Source organism: Vigna unguiculata, chromosome 9 (assembly GCF_037176805.1).
Source record: "Vigna unguiculata cultivar grain cowpea cultivar isolate G323 ecotype 2 chromosome 9, ASM3717680v1, whole genome shotgun sequence".
NCBI classification, from domain to species: domain Eukaryota; kingdom Viridiplantae; phylum Streptophyta; class Magnoliopsida; order Fabales; family Fabaceae; genus Vigna; species Vigna unguiculata.
Window position 1 is genome coordinate 42169437 of NC_140800.1, and position 10592 is coordinate 42180028.

General features: G+C 34.1%; 1 protein-coding gene across 1 annotated transcript; it reads left to right on the forward strand.

The window, feature by feature from the left end:
- The first annotated feature begins 405 nt into the window (after nt 1-405).
- On the forward strand, nt 406-9052 carry LOC114163786 (Protein kinase superfamily protein). The gene is made up of 14 exons (XM_028048102.2): nt 406-784; nt 920-1010; nt 1120-1366; nt 2667-2708; nt 3255-3326; nt 3462-3597; nt 3751-3908; nt 4097-4181; nt 4971-5134; nt 5359-5520; nt 6603-6752; nt 7208-7468; nt 8237-8509; nt 8715-9052. The coding sequence occupies exons 1-14, from the start codon at nt 724-726 to the stop codon at nt 8940-8942; spliced, it is 2130 nt and encodes a 709-aa protein (XP_027903903.1). The 5' UTR covers nt 406-723; the 3' UTR covers nt 8943-9052.
- Nucleotides 9053-10592: the final 1540 nt, after the last annotated feature.

Consider the following 10592-nt stretch of genomic DNA (forward strand, 5'->3'; position numbering starts at 1 on the left):
GAATATATGATATATTCGATAAATCAAATACCAAATTTGATTAAATAACAACAAACCTTATTAATTGATAATATTAGTTGATAAAATAGACAAGTTTACTAATAACTTTAATAATAATTAAGGCTTCCATTTGATTCCAAACTACTGAAAAACTATAATTTTCAATAAAGAAGAAAATGTATACAGCAAAAAAGAATGTTAAAAATTATGTAAAAAAAAGACTTCTCTTAAGAACAAATAGAGTTAAATTTTTTTGTTATTATTAATTGATCAGAAAATATTTAAAGCATGATTTTTAAAAGGGTAATTAAAAAAATAATAAATGTAATAATAATAATAATAATAATTTATAATTAAATAATAATATAAAAAGCTGTATGATGTGAGTGCATACAGAGCAGGAAGTTGTGCACGCAGGGGATCCATTAGGGCCATGAAAACACATACACTGTCCACAGTGCCAAAGGTTGTAGACGTTTAATCCAATCTCAATCAAAGAAGAGGCGGTTCGTTCTGCAAAATTGGTGCCAACTGTCTAGTGCGGTGCTTACCTTACACCACACGTGGCAGTTTTCCTCAGCTTTCAGATTTGCGAGAAAGTCACACCGCTGCTACTCATCGATTCAAACCATGACTAATTGGTCGCACCTATGCATTTTCTCAAACACTTGGTGTTCAGCGTTTTCCCATGCTTTCCACTGAACTTCTTTCCCCTACATACCAATGACGAGGAATGCCTTCGCTGCTCTATACCGACACCGCGTTCCTATTCTTAAATCCGCTCGTACATTTCCTTTGATCACTACTCTCTGCAAACCATCCGATTTCTATTCGCTGTTTTATATTCAATTATTGTTAGAATTTAGTGGCCATTAGGTTATTGTTGCTATTATGGTACTGAGAGTTCTTTTTCTTGCAGATTTATATCACGACAGTTTCACTGAAATTATCTTGCGCAAATGCGTGCCGTTGGATTGCCGTTCCTCGTCATGCTTACTGCACCGAAATTCGTGAGTGTGTTTTTGTTTCCCGTGCTCAACCGATTACCTAAAATCGAGTTTTGTCCATTTCATGTTTTGTGACATTCGAATTTTTTGTTCGTCGTGGATGCTGCTGCAGATATTCAACTGGTTTCACCAGCGTGCATGGCGAAACGCCCTCTGCTGATTATGCGAGGATGCGGAGGGAATCGCTTGAAAGTAAATTTGGGCATGCTCTTGGAACTTATAGTTCTAAGAGTTTCAATGCTATCTACCGGTTTGGCCCCTTTTTGGCTTTGTACAGGGCAGCAATTATTTCATTTCATGTGTTAAGACTAGCGATGTGGCAATTATTCGTTCAAGACATGAAAAAACGTGCTGTTAAGGTAAACATGAACTTTTCTCAATGTTTTTCATATTGTTTTGCAGATACACTAGGGAATGAGCACACATTACGTTTGGGTTGCGGTAAAAGGTTTGGTCCGCTCGGTTTATTATGTATTTGAACCATTATCAATCTCTTAAGAAAAAAATTCAGTAAATTGCCTGATACTGGAGAGTATTACAACCAGTTAACTGGTTGAACAAAAATTCAAGGAAGCTTCTTTATTAGAAATCTCTTAGAAGTTGGGGGAACAAAAAGACAGTAAAATGGAGCCTTAAGAACAAAATAGACATAGAGACAAACAATACTGCTGCCACTTCTTTTGTCATTCAACTCCACTTACTTTACTACGAAGTTCTTCTGGCTACGCTTATCAATTACTTATTGTTAATGTCCCAACCATAAAGGTATTTTATCATTGAGCACTGTGTAATCCTTTATTGTGAGGTAAATGTTCTTTTGGATGATATCGTTCTACACCAAGAGAGAAAAGAGTAAATAAATAGGGAGTGATAGACGTGGAGATGAATTTTGGAATCTTAATTTTTATTAAGTAGAATTCAATTGAAGCTTATGGAAGGAATCATTGGAATGTAAGTTTAGCTGGAGGCAAGTTGATCATATCTTAGAGGTGAAACTCGGAGACTTGCCACAAGTTATACAAGTTAAAAGCTTAGAGGGGAACCTTGGACACAACACCTTACCACAAGTTGTACAAATTAAAATCAAACAGGTTCATCATACTAAATGGTGAAATACGTAATGATGTTGATCGCCAGATTTCAAGTGGGGTAGACAAGAAGAAATGCATTAATATTATATTTGGCAAAAATTTATCAAACTATGATAAGACTTCTGATGAAGTGTGGAGTTGAGTGTTTGTCAAGAAAAAGGATAACAAGAGAATGAACATAGCGTATAAGAAAATGAGAATGCCTTGTTGCACGAGTAGACATACTAGACAAAATATGATCAGGCAGAATGAGAAAGAGGTCTGGATATTTGTGGAGAAAATATGTACAGGCCCCAGTAAAGGGATTATATTAGATGGAGGGTAGCCGTGTATGTTTAAGATTGATGAAAACCAAGAAAAACTGTTGGAGAAACCATGAAGAAGGGTTTAGAGGTAAAATGTGAACAGTATATATATTTAATAATAAGCATTATAAGAAATTCAAAACCACTGATATTTCTTCAACTAACAATTCTTCCAGCAGTGGAGAATGTGAATTCATTATTTTTAATACTTATGGAGAACTGGCTTAAATGAACATTGATAATAAACATTTTTTTTTTGGCAGTTTCGTGAAACTCTAATACGCTTGGGTCCTTTCTATATCAAGGCAAGTTTTTCTAACAGGTTACTTTGTTTGGTTTCTGCTTTCATGAGCTGTTCATTCTTGCGTTACTCTTTCTATACTATACATGACCTATGCTGAGGTTAATTTAAGATATAGTATCATTTTCTCTCTCACTCAAATTTCTGCTCTTACTCTTAAATAAACTTGTATCCTGTTTCTCGTATGAAATAAATTGATCGTTTCAAGGCTTTATGATCCTGGATCAGAATCTCTATTTTTCCCATTATTTGTTTAAATTTGAGATCTTTAATTTTCTTTTTCCAATTTTTCTTTACCACAGAAATGCAATAGTCATGTGTCCAATTCTTATGATTTTACTCTAGATAACTAGTATCTTACGTTATTATATTTTTCTTTTACGTTGTAAAAACATTTGAATATATATAAGCTTTTCTTTTTGTTTTCCTTCTTTCCCGCATTGTCATATGACATATATATATTGAATGGAGCAAGAATTAATATGTAACATGTATTAAATATATCACATGTTCAGTTCTTATGTTTGACAATATCCATTTATGATTCCAGCTTGGGCAGGCATTGGGCACTCGGCCTGACATATTACCAACAATATATTGCCAAGAACTTGCCGAGTTACAGGTACAATGACATCTTCCATTGTACTTCAAGCATGTAATCAAATACTGCAGGTGCATCTATTGACTATGGCTAAGCTCTTGTCTTTTGTAACTTGTATTTTTATAAAGCCTTATAATTTTGTTATTGATACTACAGGATCAAATACCTCCGTTTCCAACTGATGTTGCAATCAAATCTATTGAGAGAGAGTTTGGTGTTCCTATTGATAAAATTTTTAATGACATCACCCCGTCACCTATTGCTGCAGCATCCTTGGGGCAAGTATATAAAGGTTAGTTAACAACAAAAGTTAGCTTAGAATTTATTCTGATTTTGAATATTTCATATTTGCTCATGTTCTGTTCTTAAAATTGATATTTTAGAATTATATTTATATGTTTGAGGAAGATTGAAGTGTTTACTTTTGTCACTTCAAGTGTTGCAGCTCACCTGCATTCCGGAGAGCTGGTTGCTGTAAAGGTACAGAGGCCTGGTATGTCTCTTTCATTGACTCTTGATGCTTTGCTATTCCATATGATTGGGGGCCAATTAAAACGGTTTGCCAAGGCTCGGAGAGATCTTTTTGTGGCAGTAAATGAAATGGTGAGTTCCTTTATAACAGAGCATTCTCATTTGCTTTGTATGACGTATTCTTTAACCTGGCATTTAAGAAATATAATATTTTCCTTCTGTGTATGATAACCACTATAGCAGCTGACTGTTATGGAGTGTTATTTTTAGTTTACATTGCAATTGCTTTATGTGTTAGTCATTGTAGATTAATGCAACAGGTCAGGCACATGTTTGATGAAATTGATTATGTCCTAGAGGGAAAAAATGCTGAGCGCTTTGCTACTCTCTACTGTTGGTCTTCTAGTAAGTTAAACATCTTCACCAAAAATACTATTTTCTTTGATATAGTTTTGGCATGTCCCTAAATCTACAATGTTTTTAAATCTCAAATTCTAATTTTATATAGTGCTAAATACTTTAATGTGTGATGATGTCAAAGGAGAGAAAGTGAGAGAAATATGTTACTATGTATAACGGCTAGGATAATTACACATTATAATCTGTTGTTACTCTACTGTTCCTCAAATGAGAGGGCAGTGTGCAATATATATTAGGTTATGAACATTTCTGCTCTTATGTTGATTAAATAATATTTAGCATGCAGTTTAGATCGTTAGTTGTTCTTAGAATCAGTTTTGGACTCAATTCAATCTCAAAACACAGGCTTATGAGGTGAGAATAGTCTCCCATTTATGTACTCTTTGTAGGCTCTTTTTTAATATGATTAGTGACTTCTAAATTGATTTAGAATAGAATTTGATATCATCATACTCAACTTAACAAAATCAGCTTCTACATCTTAAGCTAACAACAAACATCACCTTCTTTTAAGGATACCCTTTTCTTGAAGATATCCCTCATCATACAAGCTGATTTTCTGGAGTCGAATTAGTGTTGTCTGTCGTATTATTGATAGTGTAAAAAACCTGAGTCCCATATTGACTGAAGTAGAGACAGAGCCTAAAAAGAGTATACAAGTGGGGGGCAACCTTCACTTAACAAGCAAGTGTCGTGGGGTTGAATTAGGTCCATAGCCAAATTATAAGCTTTTATTTTCAAGAGGAGGTAATGAGCAGAGCAGCAAATTTGCAGATGGGATTAAACACAAGAAAACAAATGCTGTCAAAGCTCCAAAAATATATTGGGACTACACATGCTCCACTGTGCTGACTATGGAGTGGATAGATGGAATTAAGCTTACAGATGAAACAGGCTTGACTGAAGCTTCTTTGAACAGAAGGGAGCTCATTGACCAGGTATGAAGTACACAAGTTTTATTAGTCACATGTATGTGATGCATTTCTTATGCCATTGTGTCTGTCTATTTGCATTTCTTTTTGCTTACTATGATTGCAGGTTTTTGTATTAGTATTGAATGCTTGGTTTTAATATCTTTTGGCTTCATATTAATTGCATGATTACTCAAGATGGTAAGTACTGTCAATTGATACCCCCTTGCCTCGTCTTTATGTCTTTGTAGGGATTATACTGCTCTTTGAGGCAAATGCTTGAGGTTGGTTATTTCCATGCCGATCCTCATCCAGGAAACCTTGTTGCGATAAATGATGGATCACTTGCATATTTCGACTTTGGAATGATGGGGGATATTCCTAGGCATTATCGAATTGGACTTATTCAAATGGTGAGAAATGTCCACGTGTTAATCATTGTAATGGATGTAACTTTGACTAGTTATAGTCTCCACTACATTTTTGTGACATTTTTATTCCAAAAATATGTTTGAGAAGTTCAGATTAACCTAAATATGTTAAACTGATAGAAACTAAATTCTGGATAATATTCAGCAAAAGGATTGAGGCACGACTCATTACACCAAAGAGAAGATACTCTGATAAATTAGAAATATGACAGCCAAACAGAGAAAACTAGAAAAGGCTGGTAAAAAAAGATGAACGCTACATGATAGTGCTCACTCTTTCCCTGTCCAAGACTACCTTCACTACCTCAATTCTCACATACCCCCTCATGTTCCTGATCCTCCCGAGAATGATTTTCCTCATCACTACAGTTATTATTCTCCAATTATCACAGCTCCACTTGGAAGCTGTGCAGTCCGTTGGGCATTTCTCTCTCCCCATTGGCTCCTTCACTTCCTTTTATCAAATTTCCAATCCTGTGCCTTTCTATTTTCCTCGTGTCTTGCACCACCCAGATTTTTGCTTCTGTGGGCCCCTTTTTCTGCCGTTCCCTTTATCTCCTTTTATATCTATTAATGACATAATTGGCATTTAAATTATATTATTTTTTTTCTCTTTATAAGATTTATTACACTTATATTCTTGGGTGTACATCGAATAGCATGCTTAATGTGAGCTTGTTAGGTTTTAATTGCTTTTATTTGCAAATCATTTTGTTCATGTCTCTCATAAGATCCGACTTAACTCCAGAGTTTTGCTTTTCTTAATCTAAGGTATTCAAATAGTTATTGCATAGTTTTCAAGAAAAAGTATTGCATATTTCTGGGAACTTCTTTTATGATGCTAATATACATATTATCCTAACGTGTAAGGTATCCTTTTTTGTCTTTATCGGATCCATTCATCTTATATATCTCTCTTGGATGAAGTGTTCCTAGACATGAATTGCCTGTATACTTTTTTCCTTTTGAAGTTTCTCCTCTCCATTGTACTACACTTTTTGAGGATTGGAGATACATAATTTCCTTTGTTGTTGTGTCTAGTACTAAGCCTTTCTCTCTTTCAGATTGTGCACTTTGTTAATCGTGACTCTCTAAGCTTGGCAAATGACTTCCTTTCTTTGGGATTTATTCCTGAAGGGGTTGATGTACTTTCAGTTTCTGATGCCCTGAAAGCGTCATTCGCTGATCAGACTGGTGAATCTCAAGATTTTCAGGTTTGTTTTCATTCTATACTCCTTCAAAGGAACAATTTTTGCTCTGTAATAGCTGTAAGTGCTGCTCATATATATTTTGGTCATCAGACAGAAGTTTGAGCATTTTAAAATATGATGATTAGGGGGAGGGGGTGTGCCTACAGGAAATGCTGGCAGTATATAATTTACGCACCATTTTGGTGCTTATTTTCAGATAGGAATGCCTGAATGGTTTAAGGATAAATCTTTGCTGCAACCTCTCCTTTAGGATTAAGTGTCTCTTATGCCCTTTTCATCCCTTTCCTGGCTTGTTTCATACTTTCTGTTTTGGTTCTGGGTTTCAAAGTTCTAGTTATTTTCAAAGTAAATATTTCATAAATATGTTTCTGTTAATGTCTTCCACAACTAGGTCTAAGGCTTTTTATACCTGTCTGAAGCACAATTACCCGGTATAAACACTTTCTCTTGGATTTCAGGGAATTATGAACCAACTATATAACGTCATGTATGAATTTAATTTCTCCCTCCCGCCAGATTATGCTCTTGTGATAAGAGCATTGGGATCGCTAGAAGGCACAGCCAAAGTTCTGGATCCTGATTTTAAAGTCATTGAGAGTGCATATCCTTTTGTCATTGGGAGACTTATAGCAGACCCAAACCCTGATATGAGAAGAATTTTGAGGGAACTTCTCATTCGTAACAATGGATCCATAAGGTGGAACCGGCTAGAACGCTTGGTATGATCTGTTTTTATTTTCTACTCAGTCATACAATATATTTGTAATGTGAACATGTTCATCCCTGTATTCCTTAAAATAAATCAAAAAGTTATTCACAAGGTTATCCAACCTGTATCATTTGGAACATAACCTGTTATGAGTCCTACATGAGGGAGTCTCAACTAATAAATGAGGCTTATAAGTCTTACGGGATTTTTCCACCTGATTGACTAATCTTTTTGAGATGGACTCACCCTTTAGACTCATTCTCACATTATAACTTCTCCAAATAAACATAACATAATTGCTGCGTAACATTGACATAAATTTGTAGCCTACTTTATTTGTGTACTTACTCGTGAAAGTTGGAACCCTATATGGCACATATACATTATTTGTTTGAGAAATACTGGCAACACTCTAGTTTCAATACCCTTCAAAGGGTGAAATGCTAGTGGATCCCATTAAAAAGGGAATGGAAACTACTCAACAGGGAATGAGACTTAATGTAATTAATGTCATTTGTTTTTATCCAATAATAAAAATATCCTAAAACAGAATTAGGTATGTCACTAGCATTTTTCTAGTAAATTTTGAGTGGAATTATGTTGCTTTTCCATATAAGTAAATATGTTTTATTAGTTCAAACGTCTAACCCTTTTGATTAAATATTTTGGAATTGCAAAAGCAGATCCTTTTCATTTCTTCCCTCAAATTTGAATACTCGTGGATAAAATTATTCTAGAACTTTGGACTGTATGTAATATGGATGTCATTTTTGTTCAGGTAGCAGCCATATCTGAACAAGCTTCTGAGATAACTGGAGACCCTAGTTCTGAAAAGTTTTCAAGTTCTTCTATTTGGAAATTATTTGACATGCACGCTGTTGTTGATTCCACTGAAGATCTTTTATTATTCATATTATCAGACAAGGGTCTTAGAGTGCGCCTTTTCCTTCTTCGGGATATAATAGAAGCAGCTGATGTGTTTCTGCAAAACGAAGTGATTGATTGCGCATTAGATGAGAATCCTCAAGGGCAGAGGACATTACTATTTGAGGTATTTTCTTATGTTAAATATATTCAATCTGTCCTCTCATGGGCTAGCAGACAGCCCACATGGCCCACCTTGTATTGTCAGTCATCTTTATTTTTTCTCGAATTACATACTAAATATGTTGTTCGTTCCTTTTTGCCAATAGATTTTTAGTTGTTCCTTCTGCCAAATAAATGGGCTACATGTATGAGTTATTTCTATGTTGCAGGAGCGTGATATCCTGGGTAGGATTGGAAAAGGGTTTGAATACCTTTGTGAAGTAGTGAAGTTGGCGCCAGCGGAGTGGACAGCAATGCTTATTCGGATGTCCGTTAGACCCGAGGTTCACAAATTTGCTTTAGATATTATTTCAGCTATAGCTTTGCATTCTAGCCACAAATTACAGGTAGCTTCTTGGCTCTATTTGTCGAGACTTCTTCACAAAATGACAATTTGAGGTACCAATATCGTCGTTGACACTCATTAATTAGAAATAGGTGTGTTTTCCTCTCTGCATATTCTTAGCACAATAAACATTCCATTCTTTACATCTATACTCTTCATTCATACACACTTCCCAAATTTTACTTCTTTCATATTTTTCAGCAGTCGTTAAGAAGTTTTTGGATGTAATTTTTAAGTTGACGTTTCTTTCGCTACTCATTTTAACCGAGACTAAATCTCGTAAAATCGTAAGGTAAAGTGTGCACTTCCTTGTACTGTACTACCTGAAAAAATGACGTATTGATAAATTGCTTAGAGTTTTAATACAAAAGTAAGATTAATTTTTTTTCTTTTGAGAAAAAAAGAATTATTTTGTCTCAGGATCATGTCCGGTTGCTGCACAAGATCATATTTCTAAAATTCTGTTAAAGCAGTGAAGAAAGTCATTTATGGAATCTAGGAGATAAATTGTGACCAGCCTCATAATAATTTAATTGTTTTACTGTGAATAACTTTGTAAAGAACAATACAAAATAAAAAAATCTGGATAAAATTATGAAGTAACATGAAGAAAGTACATTACACATTTTATATGATAAACCATTATAGTAATAGTGGAATTCATCGTTGATAAAATGACAATTGAATATTTATGGAAAATATAATTTAATATTAATAAATGTAGTTTCAGAAAGAATGTAATGCAAATTTCTTATTAATACGAACTATAAAGATTTTGAAACAGAAGTAGTATGTTTTAACCGAAATATTCATTAAATTTTAGGATATGTGTTTATTGAAATTTCATGCAAAAATAAAAGGAAATATAATTACTTGAATAATTTGTTAAGGTTAACTAGATTGATTACTTGAACAATTCGTGCGGTTATGGTTTGGTGGAGCTACGATATACTTAAAAAAGTTTCCCTTTTACCGTGGGTTAAAATAGATTAGTGAGGTCAGTTTTCTGCAGCTTAAGACGGGGTGCTTCTTTCTGCATCTTCCTGTTCGTTTTTACTGATTTTAAGATGAAAAAAGAAAAATGAATGAAAAAAGAGAACATCCATTACGCATGTTTTTTACTGATTTTAAGAAAATTTATTCCTAAATTAATATAAATAATATATTAATATATGAATATAATTTTAAAATATTTATATATATATATATATAAATAATATAATTTAAAATATATATATATATATATATATATATATATATATATATATATATATATATATACACGTACCTGAGCATAGGCTAGAGAGAAGGGAGGTACGCAGGAAAAAAATAAGGTGCAGCAAGTAGGAGCCCTTAAAATGATGTAACATTTATAGAAAGAATAAAAAATGTTGTGGAAGAAATAATTTTTTTATATACATGCAGCAGGAATGGAAAGCCTTTTTGTTTTCAACAAATGAAAGCCCAATTAGACTACGTCACATAAGAGGGTGTTTCTTGCCGAAATTTTTGATCCAGAATAGAGGTAGGGTGGGACAGTTTAATATTTTCCGGAAAGTAAAATCCGGTGGATGAAATTTGATGGGTGCAGGAAAAAACAGCCCCACATAAGAATGGAATGACGGGTGGTAATGGATCTGTAGGCCCATTTGTCTATTCGCTATCTCTATTTGACTGCGGAGTTAAGGATATAAATCGAACT